The following is a 27,970-nucleotide window of genomic DNA, read 5'->3' as shown; positions in this document are numbered from 1 at the left end:
AATGGTGAATTGGTTGTTTTCCAATCTCATTCTGTGATATCCAACGGAGTTGTGTTCTTTGATTCAAATAGATAAATCAATGATTACGAATCAAGTGTGGATAAAGATGAAAAGTGGGGGCAAAGTGTCATGTGATGCAAGTTGTCTGACTAAGGTAATTGAAGAAATATATTAGTTAAGGAAGAGTTTTTAAACGTGGTTCAAAGCAGGTACTAGAATTTCCACCTAAGAACGTTAAATTCACGATTGCATTGGTGTCTGGACCAAAACTAGTGTCAATATTTTCTAATTGGATGGTTCCTTCTGATAGTATGATGTAAAAGAAGCATGTAGAGGAGTTGTAAGAGATGTAGTGGTTTAGATTCACTGTAATCACGAAAATAACTATAAGTTTAGTAGATTTTGAACGAGAAATAGTGGTATGTCAAATTGTTTAAGAGTAAGTCTTGGCTAAGGTTGGAATGGCTAGTAGGACATGTGGTTCTAAAGAATGGAGCAATGTTGAGAAAATGGAATGATAGGGCTATCAATGCAAAAGGGAGTTTCAATGAGTTTTGCAGGTTTCATAAAAGTTTCGAGGGAGGTTTCTCAAGGGTGGTTGTTTCCTTATCACAACAGACACGAAAGGATCATCCTTTTGAGTAAACAAAGAAATGAGTTTGTGTATAGATCAGAATAGCGCAACGAAATGGTAGTAGGTGAAAGTTATTAACTTGTGATACTGTTAGTAGATATAAGTCAAGTATTATATTTTTTTCTATTTTAATAGAACACATACTACTCATTCATTTACCTCTGTATAAAAGACTTCTTCCTATCATTCAATAATAATACAATCCCACAATTTTCTCTCACTCTCTCGTGCTTGTTCCAATAGAAGTGGTATCAGAGCTTGGTTCATTTTCGGGACGTTGACTTCAAGAATCTCGTTTGAAGAAGGAAGTTGGGCAGCAAGAAGCAGACAACACAGGGGAGTCAAGATTTAGTTTCTTGATCAATTGTGGGTGAAGAATGGCTGGTGGCGACAATCATATTCCCTCATCTAATCTTCCAATTCTTATAGAGAAATATTAGGATAGATGGAGCACTCAGATGAAGGTGTTGTTTAGGTTTCAAGATGTCAGTGATGTGGTAGAAACTGGCTAGGTGATTGCTTCCGGATCAGCTGAAGTGCAGAAGGCGGTACTGGCGGAGAAGGACAGTAAGGCATTGTTTCTTATTCATCAATGTATTGATGATAGTCATTTTGAAAAGATTCAAAATGCGAGCACTGCAAAGGAAGCTTGGGACATCTTGATTTGAAGTCATGAGAGAGGGGAAAAGATCAAGAAAGTGAAGCTTCAACCCCTAAGGAGGTAGTATGAGTTACTACAGATTGAGGAAGGTGACAGAATTAGTGAATACTTTACCAAGGTACTCATGATCACTAATCAAATGAAGGGTTATGGTGAGTCAATATCTGATCTGATGGTTGTTGAAAAGATTATGTGATCGTTGCCACGAAAATTCAATTTTATCGCAGTAGCAATTGAAAAGTCTAAAGACTTGTCACATATGAAGATCGAGGAACTCCAAAGTTCCTTGAAAGCACATGAGATGCGATTGGTTGACATAAATAATGTTGAGCAGGCTTTGAAAGCGCACCATTTCACGAAAAATGAAAGAAACAAGAAGAAGTGGAGAGGGAAGCAAGCAAAGGGAGAATGGAAGTCTAGTAAGACTGCTTAAGATCATTATGACAAGTCGGATACAATAGAGGGGAATGAAAGAACAGAGAAGCATCATAACCACCACAAGAAGAAAGATAAAAGGAAGCATTGAATGCTTCAATTTCCACAAGATGGGTCACTACGCCTCTGAATGTTATACAAATAAGAAGAAAAAGAAGTATCAAGATAAGGAAGCTCATATGGCACAGGAGGATTCTGATTCTTCAGAACCCTTGACTCTAATGGTAACCACTATAGCAGGAAGTGCGAATTCATAAGTTGAGTCATCGTACTTGGATTCAGGATGTTCGAATCATATGACTTGTCATAAAGAGCGGCTTATCAATTTTAATGCGGAGAAAAGGAGTAAGGTGTGATTTGTTGACAATAGTACCTTGAAAGTTGAAGGGGCTGGAGATGTAGTCATCTTAAGAAAATATGGTTCGAAAGTTGTGATAGCAAATGTGTTGTTTGTGCCAGTGTTGAAATGTAATCTCCTTAACATAGGTCAATTGGTGCAGGAGGGGTTTATTGTAGTGATGGGAAATTGTGACAGAGTTGAGTTGTTCGATGTTAACAAGAATCTGATTTTGAGAAGTAGGATCTCAAAGAATAGAACCTTCTAAGTTAACATGAAGGCAGTTGATGCGCAATGTTTGTCTATAGTCAAGAAGGGTGACAAGAGTTAGCTATGGCATCTTAGGTATGGCCATTTGAATTTTAGAAGTCTAAAGCAACTCTGTGAGAAGAATATGGTTTCTAGAATGTGTGATATAACCCTACCAGAGAATGTTTGTGAGGTCTGCTTGGCTAGAAAACAAACCAAAAGACCATTCCAGACAAACATGAAGATGGGAGCCAAAGAATGCTTGGCAGTGGTGTACTTAGATGTATGTGGACCCTTCAAGGTTCCCTCATTGGGTGGAAACATGTATTTCATTACCTTTGTAGATGAGTATAGTAGAATAATTTGGCTGTATGTGATCAAAATGAAGAGTGAGGCTTTTGAAGTTTACTTGAGGTTCAAAGCTAATGTCGAGAGGGAGAGTGGAAAATTACTGAAAAATCTTAGAACAGATGGGGGAGGAGAATTCACCTCTAATGCATTTGAAAATTACTGTCAAGCTAATATGATTATGCATGAAGTCACAACACCCTACACACCGCAACATAATGCTCTTGCTAGAAGAAACAGGACAATCTTGAACATGGTAAGAAGTTTGTTGAAAAAAAAAGGGTTGCCACATAAGTTGTGGGGTGAAGCAGCTTCCACGGCTGTTTACACCCTAAATAGATGTCCTACAAAGGTGTTGGAAGGTGAAGTACCCTTGAAGGTGTGGTCTGGAGTAAAACCTGTAGTTTGACATTTTAGAGTCTTTGGGTCACTAGCTTTTAAGAACATACCTGATTAGAGGAGAACCAAGTTGTAGGATAAAAGTACAGTAATGGTCTTCATTGGATATCATCCTACAGGAGCATATAAGCTCTCTGATCCAAACCAAGAGAAGGTGGTCCTGAGTAGAGATGTACTGGTGCTGGAGGATCAAAATTGGGACTAGGAAAATAAGCAGACTAGCCTAAAGAAGTGTACACTTGATAGTGCAATACTGACACAATCTAAAATAGTTGGGTCAAGAATTGAAACTGCACTAGAAACAGTCACAGCAGGAGGTATTTGTGTAATAGCAGACCAGATTTGGCTTACAATGTGGGATTGGTAAGCAGATTCATAATCAACCCAAAGAAGTCGCATATGCTAGTAGCCAAAAGATTGTTGAGATAGATCCAAGGCACAGCAGACTATGGAATATTGTTTCCTATTGGGACAACAGAAATCAGAACTGAAGCTAGTAGGGTATGCTGATTCGGATTACAGTGGTGATCTGGTGGAAAGGAATAGTAGCTCTGGGTGTGTGTTTCTGCTGAACAAAGATCATGTCTCATGGTGCTCCAAGAAACAGTCAATGGTAGCTCTATCCAGTTGCGAGGCAGAATATATATCGGGAAGCCTTGCAACATGCCAAGGAGTTTGGCTTGGAGAATTGTTAAAGGAATTAAATATTCCTATAAAGGCACCTATAGAGCTGAGAAATGACTATGTTTCTGCCATAAACTTATCTAAAAATCTTGAGAGTCATGGTAGAAGCAAACAAACAACACATAGAAGTGAAATATCACTTCTTGAGAGACATGGTGAATAAAGGGAGAATTGCTGTGAAATACTGCACATCAGAGTTACAGTTACCAGATGTTTTCACAAAAGCATTGAAGATTGAGAGGTTTTAAGACTTGAGGAGGAGAGTTGGAGTTGTATTTGTTAAATACTTGACTTAAGGAAGAGTATTAACTTGTGATACTATTAGTAAATAGAAGTCAAGTATTCTGTTTTTTTTTTCTGTTTTAACAGAACACATACTACTTATTCACTTACCCTTGTATAAAAGACTTCTTCCTATCATTCAATAATATTACAGTCCCATAATTTTCTCTCACTCTCTCGTGCTTGTTCCAATTAAAGTAAATGCTTAAATAGAAAAAGGGTCAAGTCCTTCGTCTAACGAGATAAGAGTAAGAGTTGGTGAAGAAGTATAAGAATTTAAGCGGGAAAGTGAAGTTGTAAGGAGATTTCATTAATGTAGTCACATGACTATAACGGTTGAGTTTCTCAAAATGGTTGAGAAAACGCAAATCGGACAATCCTAGTTTTAGATGTATCATAAAGCTATTAGTTATTAATCAAACTAGTGATTTCAAGTTAAGAAAAGATGTGGTTCTAAGGATGTTGTTGAGGGATGGTTACAGGTTAGTGTATTAGGAATGAAGATGGAATGTCAAAATGGATTTGGTAGTTGCAACAATTGGAAGTTCTAGTTTGGAAGTAGGATAACATTGTTATAGACTTTGTTGCCTATTGGCCAAAGTTAGTAAAGGAAGCATGATGTTATATGGGTGGTTGTGAACAAGGGTGACCAAGAGTGTTAACGTTTGGTAGTAAGCTACGAGTTGGGTGTAATCAAGTCAGATGAGTGGTGCTTCGAGGAGGAGATCAGGTGATGTGAAAGGATAACTAACATGTTTTAGATTGAGACCTAAGGTTATCTTTAGATTTTGGTAAAAACCTACAAAAGGTATGGAGACCATGTAGAAGGTGAGTCAATATATCATATACAATTTGGTTGTTCAAACGTAAAGTATTATTCAAGTTTTAGGTTTGAGGTTGAGAAGGTGCTTTAAGGGTAGTGGCTAAACCAATCTACATTGTTGAACATTGTATTACTTCGCACAAAGGCAAGGTTTTTAGTTAGTTAAGGTGTTGAGGTTGATAAGTCGAACAAGTCTAGGTGGTTGTTGTAAAAGAAAATGAGGAGAGCATTTTTTTTCCCAATTGATGACTGAATTTTTGATGACGAAAATTTTTCTTGTTGAGGAGAATGTAAAGCCCTACAAAATGGCATTTTAGAAGTCATAGTGGTTTAAAAATAGTGAGACTCAATATTTTAATATTAAAAAGTTTTAGTATAAATATAAATATAATTGTTATAGACGAGTTTCATTATTTTAAAACACACCATCTCTCTATAAACTATTTTTCTAGAGTTCTCTCTGACTTCTCTACAAGGGTTCTCGTTCTTTTCACCTGATTGAATATTTGAGACCGTAGGAGTTGTTAGAATTATTACTTCTATGTAGTATCATTAACCCTATGTATAAGGTGTAGAGTGTGGGAAACCTCCTATTGTTGTATCTAGTTTTGCACCTAGGGTCCTAGTGTAGTCTCTTAGTCTTCTATGTAACCTTGTATCCGTTTTTCATTATAAATAGAAGAAACTGAGAGGTCCTACAAGCCCTCAAATCATATATTTTCAATTTCAACCTTAAGTGGAGTGATCATCATGGTGAGCTCTTCAATTTGGACCGATCAATTTTTTCATTTCTGTAAGTTAAGTTTCAACCCCTATTTCTTGGTCTTCTTTTGTTTACCGTTGCATGTGAGCTTTTTTTTTCACTTGAATGCACCTTTTTAATCATCAATATGAGTCTTTGCTAATCAGCAGTCATAATGGTATGTCCTTATCGTTCTTGTGATGTTTCCATGTATAAATAGAGCATCATGTGGAGTTAGAAGCATTTTGATGTTCTTAGAGTTGTTTGGGTCTGTTGAGCCGCTTTGTCAGGTAAGGGGAGCTATTCTTGATCTGAGTTGTGTGAGTTTTATCAAATTGATATTTTTGCATGTTGTTGCTCTTTTGCATTTAGGGGATAAAGTGTGGATTGTTTTCATGAATTTGGTATGGTGTGTATGATTGTTGTGACCTTGTACAATTTGAAGGATAATTGTATGTTGAGTGTCTATAATTTGCTTTGGTGTGTGAATGAGATAAGTAAAATCTTAGCAATTGAACAAATTGGTTCAAGCTCTATCTTATGAGATAAGTACTAAGAGGAGTACCAAATTGATCAATTGGACAAGTCAAATTTCCCTTAATCACAATACAAAAATTCTAATTTTCTGATATAGCGTTGAGCCTCATAATGGTGTCATTGAGCACCAACTTTTACAAGCTGATTTGCGTTGATGAAGTTGTAGGTTTAAAAGAACCTCTCAAGGATAAGGAGTTATTAGTTAGAGTAGTAGAAGTTATCGTGGAGTTTTAGTTTTGGTTAGTTTTTGTATAGAGTTTATTGGTTTAAATTGAGTGTATAAATAATATATTTTTATAGTTCTATCATTTGTAAGACTGTACGAATATATCTTATATATTGAATTACCAATTTTGAATATTATAATTAATGAAACATCCTATTTTCTTAATTATCAGTTGATAGAATGGAATGTTATGATCTGCGCATTGCTGGGTCATTAGGTGGGAAATCCTCTTCCGAGGTACTTTCCAAGAACGAACCAAGTGTTTTCCTAAGAATGCTGAAAGTTTTATCGTCCTGTGTGACAAAAGACGATGAATCGGTTATGTTCATGCAGGGGTGACTATATGAATCAAAGAGAGACGGACAGAATGCAACAGAAAAAACTATATCCCACTGCTTAATTTACCTGTTTCTTCTTTTTCAATGACTCTTCCAGTTGGGAAATTTCATCATTTCAGGCCTTTTCTTGTTCAGATATCATAATGCTTTTCTTCTTCCATGAAGCATTCGTAAAGTTGTTGAGGAAATAAAATTAATGAATTCAGGTTGTTATTTTCTAATTAATAAAGGCATATTACATGATAATAGTAGTTCATTTGCACAAAGAGATAATATCTATCAATGGACAAAAAGAAGTCAGCATCCAACTAGCAAAGAGTACGATTATCTCATTCTACCAGATGAAATAACACTATTATATATTTTAAAAGTAACACTTCATTGCACACGATTTACCACTAGTATATATTTCAGAAACTGCCAAAGAATCACAATAAGATAATACAAGTTTCAGTTATTCAAGAAAATGTATATTGCGTTCACAACAGATGAAGCTAATTAGTCCACAATGACAATCTTAAAGGGAGGAGTACCTTTCGGTGCCTGCAGAGAAGTGGCTTTCTCTTCGCAAAAATTCTCGTGAAGTTCTTGAAACTTAGTGGTTTCACTCTGCAAGGAACTTTCGTACTGCACGCTCCTAATAACCACAATGATCAAACAAGTTTTGGGAACACACCATCGCCTTGCTATTTATGACTGCATTGTCACTATTCAATATCATGCAGAAACCATAATCGTCTACAGACCTCTTTGAACTCTTTGAAAGTGCTTTAGTAATGCTTTACCTGACAATGCAACGAGAATACTGTTTAATACAGTGAAAAGGCGGCAAAAATTATTGGAAAGGTCAAAACAATATATATGCAATTCAGACTTCAAGTTTACCTGTCCTTCTCAAATTTTGACCCCAATCCCTCGATTATAGACTTAACCTCAAAACCCACTCTATCACAAAAAGCAGCAGCCACTAAAACCCTGATGATGCAAACAACAAATAAGAAAATACAATGGCGGTTGCATCAAATTTGTAGCTCTTTTCATTCGAATTCAATGTTAGGATCGATATTTTTGGCAAATTTACAAGTCCACGTCAAGCATGCATGTTTGTAGATCACAACGCGCATCCGAATCGAAACCACTAAAACCTTCTACGCATTATTCGAATCTTTCCAGGCACAATCTTCGAAATTCAAACTACGGTAACAGACACGTTTCAGGTAGGATCGAAACGTACGCAAACGCGGTACCTGGAAATTGTCTCTTCGTTCTTCTTCTGACCATCCTTCTGAGCCTTGTCTCTAATTAAGTGCAGCGCGGACACGATTCCGTTTATGTCACTGCAGATTTGCACAATAGGTTAAACTTTTAGCCAGATTCCGAAAAACTAAAATAAATGAAAAGACAAAAGCAGCGAAGACGAACTTTGAGAGATCGGAATCCAAATCGAGATCGAAATTATCTTTTGCTGATCGGTTGTTCTTATCGGTTTTCGTGCGTTCGGATTCAGATGCCAGCTTCCTTGACCCGGATTTGGTTGCAGAAATTACAAACGCTTTGTAGCTCAGTGAGAGAGACGCCCTGTCAGTTATGAGAGAAACTCAAGCGATGTAAGTTTTCTCGTGTTTGCGCGCGCTCAAATCGTTTTCTTCACTAATTTCAAAACTTCCACTTCAGAATTCTTTGTAATTCTAAGGATTAAATATTTTTTTCGTCCTCATTTTCGTAGTGTTTATTGTGAATGGTTATCATTTTGACAAAATGTTTTAAATGGTTCTCATTTGCACCGAATGTTTTAAATAGTTCTCATTTTTACAATTCGTGTTTTATTTGGTCCTTTTATGTGACGCCGTTTAAATCAGTAACGGAGCACTGTACAGGTGGCACTATTTGTATTATGTTGCATTGGGGTGTGTTACGTATATGGTACAGGTGTGGTAATTTAGGAACCATGCATAACATCACAACAATCCAAGGACAAACCAACCCTAACTCACGAGCAAACACAACCCAGAAAACCCTAAATCCACTTACCTCGTTGATGATGATTATCTGTAAAATTGAAATGAAGAGTGCGACTGCAATCCAACGATGAAATGACAAGTATTAGCTGCTTCCTCTACAAATCTGAGCTCAAGAAAGACGGAGACGAAGAAATCGCCTTCAACGATGAAGAGCGCGACTGCAATCCAACTCAAGCCCTAATTGCAAAATTTTCTCCAAATTGAAAAGTTAACATTAATTAGTCATCTGTACAGTACACGTACATGTAACACACCCCAAATGCAACGTAATACAAATAGTGTCACTTGTACAGTGCTTCGTTACTGATTCAAACAGCGTGACAGAAAATGACCAAATAAAACATGAATTGCGAAAATGAGGATCATTTTAAACATTCGGTAAAAATGAGGACCATTTTAAACATTCTGTCAAAATGAGGACCATCTAAAACAAATACTACGAAAATGAGGACGAAAACGGTATTTAAGCCTAATTCTAAACTATAACTAATTATTTGGTTGATTTTTATAAGAATTATATATATAAATTACATAAAAATTTGATTGATGTCGAAATCTATAGATTATTAGTATATAAAATTAAATCTAATTTGAATGCTTTAAACTATTTACAAAATAAAAAATAATAATGACCTTCTAAATTAAATATATAGGAAAAATTGAGTTGAGAAGTTAAGCTACTCCTTGAATTCGAATAGTTTTCTTATAGATTAAGCAAGATATGACTAGGGATGTCAATGAGGCGGGTAGAGTACGGGTAGTAGCTCCTTCGTACCCTACCCGCTGGATAAATATTTGCCCCGTATCCGTACCCATATTCGTCGGGTATCCATTATGCGGGTACCCACCTATTTTTTTCATATCTGCGGGTAACCACGGGTATTTACAAAATTATTTAAAAAACAAATATTTAATCATAAATTCAAATAAAATAAAATAAAATACATCAATGTTATAAATTTTAAATAAAGTTCAAACAAACTCAAGTTCATACAAATCTAAATAATTATAAAAATAAATATAAAATGACGTTCAACACAATGAAAATTATTTAATTAGTGCTTTGATCAACAAGTCCACTTTCTCCTTAATTCTTGAAAAATAATCAAATAATAAACTTCAACTGCCACGTGGCAAGTATTCTTATTTTGATTCTATCATTTGACAACAAGCATACCATAAATATCATTGTCTATATAGGGTTTGATGTATATGTCTAATTTCAGAGAAGGGAAAGAGAAGAATGTCAAGGGATGTACTTGGAAGAAGACAACGTACCAATACTTGAAGCTGGAAGAATGAAGACAAAAGCCAAGACAAGATGTGCAACTTAGAAAAAATTAGGTCAGAATGGTTTTTACTGATTAAAGATATATGAGGATATTTTTGTGAATTAAAGTTTAGTGGGTACGGGTATCCACGGGTACGGATACTATGATACCTGTACTTGCCCCGTTAACATGCGGGTATAAAAAATACTGGTATCCACGGGTAGCGGGTATCCATTTTTAATATCAATTTCCTATCCATTGCGGGTTTTATCCGCGGATACCCGCAAGTATGGATATTTTTGACATCCCTAGATATGACAAAGAAAGTTGATATATTTAAAACTTTATTCTATGCCAAAAAAATATATATTAAACAAGTAAAATAAAATGTTAGTTGTCAAATTAATGGAGGGGGTCATAAACCTAATATTAGTTGTCAATTTGGGATTAAGATTTATTGCTTTGAAATAAGTAGGTCATGTGCCTCGCTAATTTTCTTGAATCAATACATTGGATGATAACAAAATCAACAAATGAGGTTTAACATATAGAGTTACATTTGACTAGGGCTTGATATGTGTAGGGCATTTTAAATAAAAAGCTCTTTCCATGTGAGAAAATAAAAAATACTACTATAGTTTATAAATTACAAGTAAAAACATTTTCCACCAAAATTATAACTTAATATTAAGCATATTCTGTAAGACTACTATTATATTTTGTAAATTCACTCTAGACATATCCTTGGAGTGACCCAAACATATAAAAAAATTGCGGACATAACCTATTTCTTGTTTAACATAAAGCATATTAATGTGAATTTCAGTATCATAACTACAAGATCGATTTGACCGATACAAAAGTAACTATTAATGTGGATTTTTCAAAAGACATGCATGTATACATATATAACTATAACTATAGCGTGACAATTTAAAAGGAAAAGAAAAATATGTGACCCAACAACTAGCTAAATTGGATGTTATTTAGAGATGTCAAAATGAGTTTCAACCCGTGAGCCAACCCGGCTCACCACGGGTTCGAGCCGGGTTGGGTTAAGAAAAATTCAACTTTTTTAAAAGTGGGTTGAACTCAATCCGGCTCACTTAACCCACAACTTAAACGGGTTCGAGCCGGGTTGAAGGTGGGTTGGCCCACTTAACCCACCAACATTTTTTTACAATTTCTTTTAATTTTTTAATAATTATTTACTATTCCTATTATATTTGTTCACAATTTCATATTTTTAAATGCTAGAATGTTGCTTAATTATATTTGAATAGTTTAAATGTTTAATTAATTTGATTGTCAAGTTATATATATGTTGATACTTTAATCTTTAACTATAATCTTTATAGTAAATTACTCAAGTAACCGTCTTATAAACAATTTTTTCTAAATTAGCATGAAAAAAATATATAGTTTTTTTATTTATATTTTGTTGAATAGCATGATAGAAAATTTGTAATATTAGCCATGGTTCCTTAGACTAATGGATACTTTCTTGGAAATAATTCTTCATATATTGGTGGTGAGCATGATCAAAATATTGGTTCTTGATTTTACTATGATTGTCATTTCATGGGTTACTTAAAAATTTATTTAAATATTTGAATACTAAAAAAAAAATTTTTTTAGGTGGGTTGGTGAGCCAAGCCACTTAACCCACCAACCCGTGGTGGGTTGAGCCGGGTTACAAAATTTCTGGCTCACCAGAAAGTGAGCCGGGTTAGGTTCACTCATTTTCAACCCGGCTCGTGGTGAGCCAACCCGTGTGAGCCGGATTGGCCCACTTTGACATATCTAGTTGAAGTTCATTAATTGCAGCATGCTAGTATACATGGCGCAATATCCTACACTAGTGACTTTTTTTTTCTATATAAGTTCTTTCTAATGGAAAAAGAAATTAAAAAGTGGAATCAATTTTTTCCATAAATTAAAATTAGTCTACATAGAAATTAATTTTAAAAAAAATTATGTACTAATTAAATTTAGTATATTAACTTGTCTAAGTTATTTTTGGGTTATTTTCAATTTTGTCTTCTTTAAATTTCAATACTAAGAAATCAATTTCTCTCTTCACACTCAGATTAAAGATCACCATTGGTGGTGGCATCAAGCATCGGGGCAATGAAAATCTTCAAAATAACTATGTCATAAGCATAATTCAATTTCATAAAACATCTAATTTCTAAACATTTTATATACGTCTAAGCAATATTCAAATTGATACGATTTGAATTAATATGATCAATTTAGTATAACTAGGGGTGTTAAAGTGAGTCAATCCATATCGGGTTGGCTCACCGTGGATTGAGCTAAAATAAGACCAGTATAATTCGACTCACTTTTTTGTAAATCAAAACTTTTGTATCCTGATTCGACCCATCACAGGTTGGTGGGTTAGTGGATTGATTCACTTACAATTTTTTTTATAATTTATTTTATATATTTATTACATTACAATAAGAGTGAATTTACTTAATTTATTATTTATAATAGTAGAATCAAATTGTTCGTCTAATCCTCGAAAATATGATTATAAAGATAATAAAATATTAAAGTATCAACGTTGACAAAGAAATTAATTAAACATTCAAACTATTTAAATATTATTGAATTATTGAGCAACCTTCTAATATGTAAAAATATGAAATTGTGAACCTATACAATTAAAAGTAGTAAAAAATTATTAAAAAAAATTAAAAATTGTAAAGGAATGTTTGTGGGTTAAGTAGGTCAACTCACCTTCAACCCACTCGAGCTTGTTTAATCTGTGGGTTAAGTAATTGGATTCAGTTCGACCCACCTTTGAAAAAACTAAATTTTTCTCGACCTAACCCGACTTGAACCTATGATGAGCCGGATTGATTCACGGTTTGAAAGTTATTTTGACATTTCTAAGTATAACTCAAATTTAATATTTTGAAATGTGTATTTGACTATTTAATTTATCACACGTTAGTTAGATATGTGTTAATCGGATGACATATTAGTTCAGATGGATTATTTAGATTATAGATTTATATAAAACCAATTTGAAAGGAATATATATGTTTTTGGTTTTAAATAAATAAAATAAATCTAATAAATTTTTATCTCAAAAAATTTACACGTGTGATTTTAATTGTGACGGTTATGATTTGACATAGCTTATTATTAAATTTCAACAAAAAAAATCGTACCAATAATGAAGTTTAAAATATAACTATTGTTCTTGCAGGGTCCGAACTGTATTCCGCAAATTTGTTGAAGGGGGTCTTGTATTCAGTTGCAGGCAAACCTTCTCTTTCGGATGAACTTCAAGGGCGGCGCAGGGGGACCTTCAAAAGACACTCTGATGTCTAAGTTAGCATTGGTGATGTCAGAATCTCAGAGAATATATTAATGTGTAATAAATGCCTAGAATAGTGTGCTATTTATACTATTTTTACTTGTGGATCCTACTTGTTATGGGCCTTGGGCTTGGATTCCCTTTTCCTAACCTTTAGGTCCAGATCTAGGGGCTGAATTGCCAATTGGTCCTTCAGATGTTATCAACAATTGCCATGAAGTGCTCGATATCCGGTATGCGGTCACGCGGATCTCAACTTTCCGCGTCCTTCTTATCCGCTTGGTTCTCGAGTGGTCGTGATCAGGTGTGGTTTATTTCCTTAGGACGCTAGGGGGTAGTCGGCCTGAGGGAGACGCTGAGGGCCGCCTTCTCTGTGAGGGTTATTACTTGGTCATAATCCGTATGGAGGAGAATTTGGTGGTTGTGTCATGGGCTAGTCCTCGGCCTAGAGTGTTCGGCCTTGAATGTGTAGGGTGGCTGTGTGTCATGGACTAGTCCTCGGCCTAGAGTGACCGGCCCTGAGGGTTCTTGAGGACCGTGATCATGTATTTATGGTGTGGTTAGGACACCAGCCCCCTAGTCTTGAGGAGCGAAGTGACGTGTAGACTAGATGCGAGTATCTAGCTTCTGCGATTGTTGCCTGCTTTGCAATTTTTGCGTATTGGTCGTGGTCTATGGATATATCAGCCCCCCAATCTTGAGGAGCGGAGCGACGTATAGACTTATTGTGGGTTCTCGACTATGGTGTTTGGTTTCCATGTTTTTGCACCGACATGTCCTGTTTGAGCGTTCTTCAACAGATGTGTTTATGGAATCTTGTTAGTGGAAATGGTGTCAGGGGCATTGAATTGATTTGACCCTTAGTGGTACTATTTCGTTAGGGCGTGTTTTCCAAAGTGGCTTGAGTGGGTGGGCCTTGGGCCTCGTAGCGGTTGAGCAGAGGTGAAGGGTCTTGAACGGGGTCTTTAAATACGAGGTCCCTCATTTGTACTTAACTGTGTTTCCTGGTGTAGCCTTTGGAGTTTGCTAAGGTTTCCTGTGGCTGTCTTTGTTCTCGGTCTTCTAAAAGGTATGTCGACTTCTTCTAGTGGTTCCAATGCCGGGCACTCTGGTGCTAGTTTTGTGGGTCTTAGGTTAGCGTTTTTCAATAGTTTTTCCGAGTCTTTACATGTTGAGGTGGAGATGGAGGTGCGCGAGGATCCGGCTAGTGAACACGCGGAATCACTTTGCCGAGAAGAGATGGGTATGAGTGGGCGGCTGAGGGTGTTCGAAATTATTTTTTGAAAAACCGGTGGTCGAGGCTCCTTAGGTCGTGGTTGAATAGTATTTATTTGTCGAAAAGGGGGCCGACACTAATGTCGTTTCCATTAAGCGGGTGAGTGGGGTTGAAGGGGTGTGTCATGGTCGCGAGGGATCATAGGACGACTTCTTTTATATGTACGCGTGTATGTTTATGAAACTGCATGTGCGACTGCCGCTTGACGAGTTCACCATGGGTGTCCTTCGAAGGATTAACATGGCGCATACTCAACTTCATCCGAATAGCTAGGGTAGTTTGCAGGCGTTTCGATTGATTTGCAAAGCATTGTATTTATCACCGACTCCTGACAACTTTCTTTATTTCTATGTGACGCGCCTACAAGATATGATATATTGGCTTTCACTGATCGGACGTCCTAAGATTGGTTTGTTGGACGGGTTCACCCAATCTTTCAAGCAGTTTAAGGAAGGCTTTTTTCGTGTACAAGTACTTGGCAGTGGGTGGTCTTTATACTACGATGATGAAGGTATTCCTAAGTTTCCCTTCTATTGGATTGAAGCGCCGACTCGATTGGATGCGGTTTCCAAAGACATGCTGGATGGTGATAGCATGCGTGTAGTGGATGTGTTGGAGCGAATGCCGATAAAGATACCTGGAAAATGGGTTGTTTGTTGCTATTTGACGGATAGTCCGGCCCAGGATTTGTGCAGTATGTTTTCTGTTTAAGTTACTGCTGATTTTGAACTAATCTGAAGAATTTTGCTTTGTGCAGGTGTGATGGCCCATCATGCAAAGAAGGTTGGCGACGAGGTTGATTTGTTCGTCAAGATTCGAGATAAAATGGGAAGCGTTACAAAGGCGCAGGGACAATCTCAAGCGCCGAACCTTGTAGGTCCGGTTGTGGATACATATCAACCAGCTGTTGCAAAGAGGCCGGCTCCTTCTAAAATGAAGGGCATTGGAAAGGATATGTAGAGGCTATGTGCGCTTGCGAAGACCGGCGATGTGGGTTCGAGTGGCTCAAGTAATCCTGACTTGAGTGGGTTTGAGAAGAGTAGAATTCAGATGAGGAAGGGGGTGGAGATCAAGCTGAGCGATGCCGAGGTAGGCGTGGTGGAGGCGGCAGATTCGGGGTTGGTGATGAGGGCTTTGAACGAGTATTTGGTGCGAGGAGTCGTGTTGGGCCGGAGGGTGACAACAATGTTGCAGGAGGAGCTGAGTGCTGGAGATAAAAAGAAGTTGGTTGAGGAGATTGCTTCCTTGAAGGCTTTGAGGGAAAGCGATCAGTAGGCCTGGGCTGAGGACAAAAAGAAACTAGAGGTCGAGGTACGGAGGCTGAAGCAGAGTGTGGTGGGTGCTAAAAAGAAATTAAAAGCTAAACAAGTGGAGATGGACGAGGTGCTTGCTGCGAAGGAGGCGGCTGCCGAGGAGGCGGCAAGTGAGATATATGGGTTGCAGCAAGCTATTTACTCTGAGCATGTGAACGATTTTCAGAAAGCACTAAGACAGGTCGACTTCTTATATAAGGAAGTCTCTGTAACTGATCGTCAGATTAATGTTAATCTCGATGTTTACGATAATCGCATGTTGGACATTGCGGAGATTAGGCGATTGAAAGTTGTTGTAGAGGCAGACGCTTTGGGTGAGGAGGCAACTCTTGCTACCACTCCTCTTGAAAATGCGGAGATCGGTATCAACGAAGAAGATGCGGAAGATGCAGAGGAGGAGGATGCGGAAGAGGCCGATTAGGTGCTAGGGAATGGGTGGTTCCGCTGATGGTGTCGAGTAGTTAGCTTCTTTGGGCGAGGATGCCGGAATGCCTGTTTTTTGTAATAGGGTTGGGTACATCTTTGATATTGTAGTGGAGAAGGTGGCCATGATGTTTGTTATCATGCGCATTCAGTGTGTTTTGGTTATGTACATATACTTTTTGGATATTTGGAATCTAATGCATCCGTTCCTAATTTGTGTATCATGTCTTTACTGGTTTAAATGTTAATGCTTTGCTTGTTTATTTTGTTGTGCTGCTTGTCTTTAGGACCGTTGGTTTGCTACGTTAAGATATGATTTTATGTTGTGGACTTATGTTAGCGTATGATTGGGTGAATATGTTGCTGAGTTTTAGCGTATGATTGTGTGAATATGTTGGACATGTCAAAAAAAGAAATACGACCAACTAACTGAAATAAAACTTCAAGTGTGAAATATTCCAGGTGTTAGGTATTGGCTCGCCAGATAGTCGCTCGAGCCGATATGCGCCTTTGCAAAAAGCTTGCAGAATGCGGAATGGGCCTTCCCAGTTGGCAGAGAATTTCCCGTCATGTTGGCGCGCTTTACTTGCTGGCCGCCATACGAGGTCTCCTTTATGAAGTGATCGCGGCTTTAGCTTGGAATTGTATTTCCTTGCTACTTTGAGCTTGGTTGCCATATCCCTGATTTTAGCTTTCTCCCTCTTCTTAGGTAGTAAGTCTAGTTGGGTGTTCATGCACTCGTCATTGGACACTTGGTCATAATGAGCTTGCCGCATTGATGGTTCTCCAATTTCGACGGGTATCAGTGCGCCCGTTCCGTATTCGAGACTGAAAGGCGTTTCACAGGTCGACGATTGGGGTGTACATCTGTATGCCTAGAGGACTTCGAGTAATTCCTCTAGCCATTTTCCTTTGGCTTCATCTAGTCTTCTCTTGAGTTGTCCGAGGATGATTTTGTTTGCGGCTTCCGCTTGGCCATTAGTCTGCGGATGCTCAACAGAACTGGTGATGTGCTTGATTTTGAAATTTTGATAAAACTCTGCCAATCCCTGATTAACAAACTGTCTGCCATTGTCGATGATAATTGTGTGTGGTATACCATTACGGCAAATGATGTTTTTCCACACGAATCGTTGGGCTTACTTGGTCGTGATGGTGGTTAGGGGCTCGGCCTCAATCCATTTTGAAAAATAGTTGACGCCCACTAGGAGGAATTTGACTTGGCCTTTTCCTGGGAGGAATGGACCAACGATGTCCATTCCCCATTTAGAAAATGGCCATGGGGAGGATATGTGGTAGAACTCTTCTTGATGCAGATGTGTTTTGGGGCTGTGTTTCTGGCATGAGGGGCATTTTCTGGTGTAGGTATTGTAGTCTTCTTGGATGGTTGGCCAATAGTATCCTGCCCGCAGTATTCTAGCCGCCATAGTTTTTGGTCCGGAGTGGTAGCCGCAAACTCCTTGATGTATCTCTTGCATAACATAGTCGGCCTTCTCCTTGGTAATGCACTTTAGAAGTGGGGCGCTAAATCCTCTTCTGAAGAGTTCTCCTCCCACTAGGGTGTAACGCGCTGCTTTTTGGGTCCATCCTTTTTCTTCACCGTCGGGGACGGTCCCATTCTCTAGGTATTGGATGAAAGGTTCCATTCATGTGCCTTCATTGGTGATCTGCATGCACTAGGTGTTTGTTCGATGGATGGGGATGCGAGGGTCTGTTGAAGCAGGGATTTGTACTTCCCTTTTTTCTAGGTACTTGCCAACTTCGATAGTAAGTCCGCTCTAGCGTTGTCGGCCCTAGGCACATGTTCGATCTTGAAGTCCTTGAATTGGGCAACCATGCTAGTAACTACGTGAAAGTATTGTGCTAACATTAGGTCTTTGACCTGGTATTCCCCCATTAGATGGCCAACTGTTAATCGAGAATCAGTTTTGCATAGGAGCTTTTTAGCACCGACTATTTTAGCTAGGTTGAGCCCGACGATGATTGCCTCGTACACGGCTTGGTTGTTCGATGTTTTGAATTTAAAGTGTAGGGATTGTTCAATTAACACGTCACTTGGTCCTTCAGGTACTACCTCTGCCCCCGCTCCTTGTGGGTTAGACGATCCATCGACGTGCATGGTCCACCAGGTTTCTTCTGAGGTTGCGTAGTCTTGTAAATCATTAGCAAAATCTGCTAGGCATTACGCTTTGATCGCGCCTCGCGACTCGTATCGAATGCTGAATTTCGACAACTCGATTGACCATGCGAATAGTCTGCCAGCCAGATATGGTTTCTGCAGGATTTTTTGGACTGGGCATTCTGTGCGGACAATTACCTCGTGATTCTGGAAGTAAAGGCATAATCTTCGGGCTGATGTTATGAGTGATAGGGCTACTTTTTCCACTACTTGGTATCGCGTTTCTGGATCTTGTAACACGCGGCTGACAAAGTGTATTGGTTGCTGGCGATCGTTGGTTTCCTGGATTATTGCAGCGCTGACAACTGTGGCAAAGTCCAAGATGTAGACAATCAAAGGGAGGTTTCGGTAGGGCTTGCTCAAGATGGGTGGTATAGTGAGTAGTTGTTTCAATTGATCAAACTTTTGCTGGCATGTTTCATACCAAGCGAACTTGGCTGACTTCTTGAGCAGCTTAATCATAGGTCCCGTTTTTTCGACAAGCTTGGGGAGGAATCGTGAGATGGCCGTCAATCTTCCTATGAGGCATTGGACCTCTTTGAAGTTTGTTGGGCTTCTCATGTTGATGATTGCGAGACATTTCTCTAGGTTGGCTTCAATTCCCCAGTGAGTGAGCATGAAACCTAAGAATTTGCTGCCATTAACGCCAAAGGTACATTTCTCTGGGTTCAACCTCAAGTTGTAGGCTCGGATTGCATCGAAGACTGGTGTCAAATCTGACGGGTGCTGTGACGGGTCAGAGGACTTTACTACGATGTCGTCCATGTAACATCCCGTCAGGATATTACGATTTTTTTTAAATAAATAACATAATTAATTACACTGCATTTAATAAATCCTTATTTCCCGAAAATCCGGGAAATTACAACATTCTTATTAATTCCAAATATACTCAAAGTTCGTAAATCAGAAAACTGAACATAATTACAAAGCCTCTCATTGAAGTTTACAAATTATTTCAAAACAAAAACATGTAAATCTCCCAGACTATCCCCTCTCTGCGGCTAGGCCTCCCCAACTTCACCTGCAATATCATCTGCTCATGTGTACCGCGTACACGATAATCGCCAAACACAAACAGATAGGGTGAGCTAAAATAATAAGAAATAAATATGCACCAAACATATATACATAATATACAATAAAAGAAAATCTCATATTTTAATCCGCATGGCCACCACCAAGCATGATATCATTCAGCATCAAAGAACCCCTCCTTCTTTAATCACATGGCCACAACCATGAAACATTAACACACCTTAAGGAAGCCTCGTTACCTTCCTTCTACATGGCCACAACCATGCCAGCAATGTTATACATCTCTTAATGATTATCTCAAGGCGCCTTGCTGCCACACCTATCAGCCATAACCGATAGAGCACGTGCAGAAACCATGCTACGGATCACACACCGTAACGCCAGGTAGAGTTCCCAAATTACGAACATAGTCCGTAACGTCCTAGGACTACCAAACTCGTCAGCATATCACTAAGGAGGGCAATCCATCTGGACCCATCCGTACTGGCCACAACCAGCACACTCACACCAGCAACACTCGCCAACACGAGCAAAAACTCAAAGGTTCCTCTTGTTCATCCGCTATCCCGAACCACAACTCAAGGGAAGTCATTCCGGGCCACAACCCATAGAATGCCACGTGCTTCACCCCTACCCTGAGCCACAACCTAAGGATACATTTCGGGCCACAACCCATGGAACAACCAGCAAACCCACCATTGAGAGATCTTAGAAGCATTGTAAACAACATAGCTCGTTTTCAGCATCACAAATCTGATACTACACTATTACACTTCCTTGAAGTATATCCTTGCACTTCCCCTTGCTTAGACTAAAAGCCTTAGTGCTGCCTCCCACCCAATTCGCTCAAGCTAGACTCACAGCCTGAGCAAGTCTTAGCAAAGTAGCAACCCCACGAAGTCTCGCTTAAGCGAGTTCCTTCTCGCTTGGGCGAACCCATCCCTCGCTCATAACTAATACACCTCGCCTAAGCGGTGAACCTCAAGCATACCATATCATTTCCTCGAACTCTCGCTTAGGCGAGAGGATCTCGCCTGGGCGAGACGCACTTTCGCCTAAAACAAAAGATTTCGCCTACGCGAGATGTGCAACCAAAATCACTCAACCCACACATGGGTTCTCGCTTAGGCGAGACACACTTGCCTAAGCGAGATGGTCTGTCACCCAAGATCAAATCACCCAGCCTGAGCGAGATGGTAGAGCAGGAAGGGTTTTCGAGATGTTAAAAATCAAATCACATTGTTGATTATTTTCATATGAAAAATGATTTTTCATTTTTGAAAGAGGTTTTCTGAAAAGAAATAAGTTGAAAGCTTGTTGAGTAGACTTCCAGGAAAGAGAGGTGTGTCTCAATGGACAACTTAAGTACCTTGTCTTTCCTTAGTCAAAGTGTTTCTCAACCAGTTTCACAAATTTACAACAAAAATCCTCAAACAAAAATTATACTTAAAAAAAGTAACTAAAAAAATAACTAAAGAAAATAAAATAAATGTTAGAAAACAAAAATTTGAGATAAAAAAAACTGTTAGTGATAAACAAAAAATAAAATCAAAAGAAAGAAAGAAAAAAATAAAAATAAGAACTAAAATGATAAAAATTCTAACCGTTTTCCTTGGCAACGACGGCAAATTTGATAACGATGTCGTCAAGCGATCAAATTAATACTACTTATCTATAACAACTTCAGTATTGTTAAGAAAGTAGCCAAAAAATTAGTATGGGTTAAGTTAACCCTAAGTCGTCTCCCAACGAACACAGAATTGGTTTTTAACAAGTTAGTTCTTATAATATCTATACAAAAGAGTTAGTCAAATAAAATAATAAAAATATGAAAGATAAATATAAAAAGATAAAATAAGATAGAAACAATAGTAAAGAAAAATAAGTCGATTCCACTGCTTGTTCAAAATAGGATTCATCATTGGTTTCCTAAAGATTATTGTTATTTATTTCTTGTTTAAGACTTCAAATTAATCAATGTAACTTCTCAATTAATTTGTTGGCGTCCTTACTTTCAACCAAAGTAACTTCTCAATCAAAAGCAAGAACTTTGTAGATTAATCTTAGTAAATTTAACCAAAGTAACTTCTCAATTAAATATTACTAATCCTAATCATCTCCATTCTTTTACCTCTTAAATCTAGTAAAAAGCTAATTAACCAAAGTAACTTCTTGATTAATTCTAATCTAAGTTTTCACCTTTAATCCAAGTAACTTCTCAATTATTAGCAAAAACTCATTCAATCATATGAAAGTTTCTAAAATTAATCAAAGTAACTTCTCAATTAAAATTTAAAAACCCTTGGACTCATACGAGTGTTATGTTATGCAGATTTAACACCGTGCTAACTTGCTACAATGTAGAAATCATTACTTTTACTAAATTAAGAACCAAAAGACATAGATGAAAATAAATCTCAACAAGAATCAAAAGATCAAACAAATTAATTGATCTAACCTCAGAATCCAATTAAGAAATTACAATGGAAGCAACCCAAGAAATTTAGAACTCCATGAATGCGAAGTAAAAATAGAAGAAGAATATAAAGAGAAAGGAAACGAAATTAGGCCCCCCTAAGGGTTCCTAAACTCCGAAGTCCCCAGCTTTTTTCTTTTCACTTCTCCCTTGGTCTCTTTATATAGGAATTGGACTAGGATTTTCTGTTGCTAAAATCTCTCAAATATCTTTTAAAATAAAGATAAAGAGAAATATTTAAAAATATTTGGAGAGATATAGACTATTTGACAAATATAATTGGTTGATAATATCAATATCTAATATAATTAAATTAATTAATTAATTAAATATATATGATAAATTATCACCAATTAGTATTTGTATTAATTTTCCAAATCAACCATTTGCAATCTCCTTAAATTATTTTCTAAATAATCCAATATCTTCAAGATATATTTGTTTGTTGTGGAACTAAAAAGATTCAAGAAGATCTTGTCATATTTAAAAAAATTTGGTAGTTATTATCTTTTAATATTTTATGATATAATTAAATAACATAATTATTTAAAAATATCAAATAAAATATCTAAAGATATATTTTTCCCAAATTATTTTCTATCATAAAGATAAAGAAAACCGCAACGTCCAATTTTTTTGTTCCTCTCTTCTTGGTTTAGCAGTACCTTGGATTTATCTTTAAGGTGTCATGAAGCTTTAATCAAAGCATTTCCACACTGCAGCTGCACTAACACACCTCAAAATATCCAAATAACATTTATGCAACTAAAAAGCTATTTTTAACTTGTTTTTGTATCTCATGCTCAATAAACCCAATTATAGGAAATCCCAATTAAATTGATCTTTAAGCACACAAATTCAATTAAATACCCAGAATTAAACAATAAATGAGGGCAAAAATACGCACTCATCAAGAAGTCAACCAACACACCAATAACACACATAGGACTCGAACCCAAGTCCTTTCACACTTATAAAGTACTCTCAACCAATTAAGCTAATACTTTTTCACGTCATACTCATTAGAATTTAATGTCATAAATACACTGCCTACCCCCATTTATAATTAATTATTTATTTAATTAATTAAATTCCGTGGATCTTACATTCCCCCCACCTAGAAATTTTTCGTCCTCGAAAAAGAGAACTTACCAACAAACAGGTGAGGATATGACTTCCTCATGAGGTCTTCCATCTCCCAAGTCATCTCCTAGGTTGCCTCGTCCTAGAGGACCTTCACAATCTGAATCTCCTTCCCTCTGAGCTGTTTGACTTGAGAATCCAGAATTCTCACCAGTCCAACCCCTATAGTTAGATTCTCGCACACCTGAACATCGTCTTGTTCTAGCACATGAGTAGGGTCTGCCACATACTTCCTCAGTTGTGATACATGGAAGACGTTGTGCAGATTTGCCAGGTGAGGTGGCAAGGCAATCTCATAAGCTGCTGGTCCAATCCTCCTCGTAATTTGGTATGGCCCCATGAATCTAGGAGTCAGCTTCCTCGACTTGAGAGCTCTCCCAATACCTGTTGTCGGGGTAACCCGGAGGAATACATGATCACCCTCCTAAAACTCAAGTGGCCTCCTCCTCTTATTTGCATAAGACTTCTGTCGACTCTGAGTCGTACGCATACGGTCTTGTATCACCTTCACTTTCTCAGTGGTTTACTGCAAGAACTCTGGCCCAAGCACCACTGACTCCCCATGCTGCTGCCAACACAATGGAGTCCTGCATCTCCTACCATACAATGCCTCGTATGGTGTCATCCTGATGCTGGAATGATAGCTATTATTGTACGTGAACTCCACCAATGGCAACATGTCACTCCACGTACCCAGGTGATCTAACACAGAAGTCCTCTACAAGTCTTCCAGTGACTATATGGTTCTCTCAGACTGCCCATCCGTCTGAGGGTGATATGTTGAGCTCATTCTCAGTTGGGTACCCAAGGCATTATGCAGTGCTTGCCAAAATCTTGATGTGAACCTTGGGTCTCTGTCCAACACAATACTAGCAGGCACTCCATGTAGTCTGACCACTTCTCGGACATATAGATCTGCCAACTTGTCCATAGTCATCTTTTGATTAATCGATAGGAAGTGCACACACTTCGTCAGTCTGTCTACAATAACCTAGATCGAGTCATGTCCTCTCACAGACCGCAGCAAGTGCGTGACAAAATCCATGGAAATGTTGTCCCATTTCCATTGGGGAATGTCAAGAGGCTCCAACGTGCCACCCGACCTCTAGTGCTCAATCTTCACCTTCTGGCATACTAAACAAGAAGCGACATAGTCGGCCACATCAGTCTTCATACCCGTCCACTAGAAGGTCGCTTTCAAGTCCTTGTACATCTTAGTCATACCTGGATGTATGCTAAGACGACTCTTATGCCCTTCATCCAAGAGCATCTTCCTCAAGACCCGACTGCGAGGTACACACACTCTCTCCCTGAATCTCAGGATACCATCTCTGCCTATCCTGAAGTCTTTTCTCTTCTCGGTGCCTAACTCACTCACTATTTGCTGCAGTTCTTGATCTTTACCCTATTCCTCCCTCACCTCATCTAAGAACTCATTAGTGATTTGTAACATGTTGCACCGTATATGATCAGCACCTATGTATAGATTCAAGTTCATATCTCGTAGTTTCTCGATAAGCTCCAACTCCTTCATCATCAAAGTAGACATATGAACTCTCTTCCTACTCAAGGTGTCAGCAACTACATTGGCTTTACCTGGATGGTATAGAAGCTCAAAATCATAGTCTTTCAAGTACTCCATCCAACGTCTCTGTCTCATATTCAGCTCTTTCTGATCAAATAAGTACTTCAAACTTTTATGATCATTGAACACTTGAAACTGTGAACCGTACAAGTAGTGCCTCCACATCTTGAGAGCAAAAACTACCGCAGCCAATTCCAAATCATGTGTAGGGTAGTTCTTCTTGTGTACCTTCAGCTGGTGAGATGCATAAGCAACAGGTCATTTCTCCTGCAACAACACACACCCCAAGCCTTGGTATGAAGCATCACAATACACCTCAAACATCTTGGTTGTGTCTGGGATAGCTAATATAGGTGCAGTGGTCAATCTCCTCTTCATATCCTCAAAACAGACTTCACACTCGTCTGTCCAAGAGAAAGGCGGGTCCTTCCTGGTGAGTTAAGTCAATGGACTCAACATCTTGGAGAACCCTTCCACAAAGTGCCTGTAATAACCTGCCAGGCCCAAGAAGCTCCTCACCTCAGTTACGGTCTGTGGCCTTTCCCACTTCACCACCGTTTCAATCTTCGCTGGGTCCGCTGCGATTCCTTGGGCTGAGATTACATGACCAAAAAACTGTACCTTTTCCAGCCAGAACTCACACTTCGACAGTTTCCCATACATTTTATGCTCTCTCAGTACCTCCAATACCACTCGTAGATGATCTGCGTGTTCTTCTATACTCTCAGAATATATCAGTATGTCGTCAATGAATACAACGACAAACTAATCTAGATACGGCTGAAATATCCTATTCATGTAGTCCATGAATAGAGCAGGCGCATTCGTCACCCTAAACGGCATCACCACATACTCATAGTGACCGTAGCGACACATGAATGTTGTCTTCTGCACATCCTCTGGTTTGACTAAGATCTGATGATATCCAGACCTTAAGTCAATCTTAGAGAACACAGCTGCTCCCCTCAATTGATCCAACAAATCGTCAATTTTGGGCAATGGGTACTTATTCTTTATAGTCATCTTATTCAACTGACAATAATCTACACACAATCTAGAACTATCGTCCTTCTTTTTCACTAGCAGCACCGATGCTCTCCATGGTGATGCACTCGGTCGGATAAACTTCTTTTCAAGCAGATCCTCAATCTGCTTCTTCAACTCTGCTAATTCAACTGGCGCCATCCGATACGGTGCCATAGATACTAGGCCAACCCCAGGGATGAGATCAATGGTGGAATCCACATCCCTACTTGGTGGCAACTCTAGGATTTCATCAGGGAAGACATCTGCGTATTCATCTACCACTGGAATCATACTAATCTTCTCTACAATACTCTTCTTCTTCGTCTGAGCTACTATCATAAAACATGTAGCTCCCGCTTCAATCTCCTTCTTTGCTTGGTTGGATGATATCAATTCCAATCCTTCTACATCTGGGAATACCACCCTGTGTTGCCCGCAATCGATTACCACATGGTTGCTGGCCAACCAATCCATACCCATAATCACGTCCAACCCTTCCATTGGTATGCAGATGAGATTCACCTTGAACCTGCAGCCTGCCACCTCCATAGGGCATCCCACACAAACAGACGTGGTGGATACCTCTCCAAATGCTGGTGTCACAACTATTAACTCGCACGCCAGCTCTCGCATCACCAGACCGAGCCTCCTCACACATTCATTGGATACGAGAATGGGTATCTCCTGCGTCATACAACACAATAACCTCGTGATCAAACAACAAACAAGTAGTCTGTACTAAGTTACATGACTGGGCTACCTCGGTAGTCGTCAAGGCGAATACACAACCTGGGGCTCTAGGTCGATCCCCGACTGGTTTCTTCGTTGGTGCACCTCTAGCTGGTTTCTTATTCGGGCAGTGACGTGCGAAATGGCCCGTCTGATCACAAACGTAACACTTGCTAGTCATACCACCACCACTAGAGCTGCCTGAGGGTTTTAGACAATCCCTCCGAAGAAGCTGCCCACCACAGTTGTAGCACTGCAGTTTCTTAACCGAACTTTGTGGCCTGTCATACGGCTTCTTCTACTGCCGTGAATCAGAGGTAGTCTTCTAAGGTCGAGCCCCTCTATTGGGCCCCATCTCCAACTGCTCTACAGCCTTGGCCTGCTCCACCAAGACTGGAAACTCCCTGATCCGGAGAGGTACAATAAAACGGCGCAGCTCGTGTTTCAGCCCGCCCTCATATTTTTTGCATCTCCACTCCTCGGTGACAGTGGGCGAGTAGAACCTGGCCAAGTACTCAAATATGTCTGTGTATGCCTGCACAGTCAGGTTCCCCTACTGGAACGTGAGGAATTCCGCCTCTCTCTCGTGCTTGGCACTGTCTGGAAAATATTTCTCCAGAAATCTCGCCGTGAAGGAAGTCCAGGTAACCTCCTCGCCCCGGGTTTGCATGAGCTGCTGAATGCCTGCCCACCAGTATTCTGCGTCAGCTACCAGCAGGGATGAGACAAATGCGAGCTTCTGAGCATTTGTGCAATCGATCACTCTACAGATTTTCTCACACTCTCTGAGCCAAGCATCGGCTTCATCTGGAGTGGATTTTCCCATGAATTTTGAGAGCTTATGCCTCATAAAGTCCTCCATCGACACCGGGCGTGTGGGTGCTACCACGGCTCTAGGTTGCGCTGCATTACATCTACCATCTGATGTATCGCCTGTGCGATCTCATCAGCCCCAACATTATTCCTCCTCCGCCTATTTGCCATAGCCTGAGCACGCCACATATAACTGTTCACATCAAACAACTTTGGTTAAGACTTTGTACCAAAAGTTAGATAACAAACCATGATCAAAATGATCTCACAAGCACACACGGTAAGCTCACTCCCCATAGACCCCAAAATCTTTTGAAAACGATTGCTCTGATACCAAATGTAACATCCCGTCAGGATATTACAATTTTTTTTAAAATAAATAACATAACTAATTACACTGCATTTAATGAAACCTTATTTCCCGAAAACGCGGGAAATTAAAACATTCTAATTAATTCCAAATATACTCAAAGTTCGTAAATCATAAAGTTGAACATAATAACATAGCCTCTCATCAGAGTTTACAAATTATTTCAAAACAAAAACATGTAAATCTCCCAGACTATCCCCTCTCCGCGGCTAGGCCTCACCAGCTCTACCTGCAATATCATCTGCTCACGTGTACCGCGTACACGATCATCGCCAAAC

General features: G+C 38.9%; 2 protein-coding genes and 1 pseudogene across 2 annotated transcripts; all 3 read right to left on the bottom strand.

Moving 5' to 3' along the window:
* Positions 1-7,193: 7,193 nt before the first annotated feature.
* On the bottom strand, positions 7,194-14,306 carry LOC114191204 (annotated as a pseudogene).
* Positions 14,307-23,251: 8,945 nt separating this feature from the next.
* Positions 23,252-24,100, bottom strand: LOC114191203. The gene is made up of 2 exons (XM_028080382.1): positions 23,974-24,100; positions 23,252-23,553 (listed from the first exon to the last, which is right to left on the bottom strand). Exons 1-2 carry the CDS (start codon positions 24,098-24,100, stop codon positions 23,252-23,254), a joined length of 429 nt encoding a protein of 142 aa, XP_027936183.1.
* Positions 24,101-25,519: 1,419 nt separating this feature from the next.
* LOC114191201 lies at positions 25,520-27,371 on the bottom strand. The gene is made up of 5 exons (XM_028080381.1): positions 27,067-27,371; positions 26,872-27,012; positions 26,565-26,790; positions 25,686-26,464; positions 25,520-25,586 (listed from the first exon to the last, which is right to left on the bottom strand). Exons 1-5 carry the CDS (start codon positions 27,369-27,371, stop codon positions 25,520-25,522), a joined length of 1,518 nt encoding a protein of 505 aa, XP_027936182.1.
* Between the last annotated feature and the right edge of the window lie 599 nt (positions 27,372-27,970).

This window comes from Vigna unguiculata, chromosome 7 (genome assembly GCF_004118075.2).
Source record: "Vigna unguiculata cultivar IT97K-499-35 chromosome 7, ASM411807v1, whole genome shotgun sequence".
In the NCBI taxonomy this organism is placed as follows: domain Eukaryota; kingdom Viridiplantae; phylum Streptophyta; class Magnoliopsida; order Fabales; family Fabaceae; genus Vigna; species Vigna unguiculata.
Note: the sequence above shows the minus strand (reverse complement) of the source record. Positions and strands in the feature narration are given on the sequence as shown.

What these genes read in the sequence shown, in the direction of transcription:
- LOC114191203 (XM_028080382.1), bottom strand. Translation starts at nt 24,100, where the DNA reads ATGGACAAGTTGGCAGATCTATATGTCCGAGAAGTGGTCAGACTACAT. An exon ending in AGCACTGCATAATGCCTTGG is followed by an intron (nt 23,554 to 23,973) that starts GTACCCAACTGA and finishes CCCCGACAACAG; the next exon opens with GTATTGGGAGAGCTCTCAAG.
- LOC114191201 (XM_028080381.1), bottom strand. Translation starts at nt 27,371, where the DNA reads ATGGAGGACTTTATGAGGCATAAGCTCTCAAAATTCATGGGAAAATCC. An exon ending in CAGGCCAAGGCTGTAGAGCA is followed by an intron (nt 26,791 to 26,871) that starts GTTGGAGATGGG and finishes GCCGTATGACAG; the next exon opens with GCCACAAAGTTCGGTTAAGA. An exon ending in GACCTAGAGCCCCAGGTTGT is followed by an intron (nt 26,465 to 26,564) that starts GTATTCGCCTTG and finishes TGTATGACGCAG; the next exon opens with GAGATACCCATTCTCGTATC.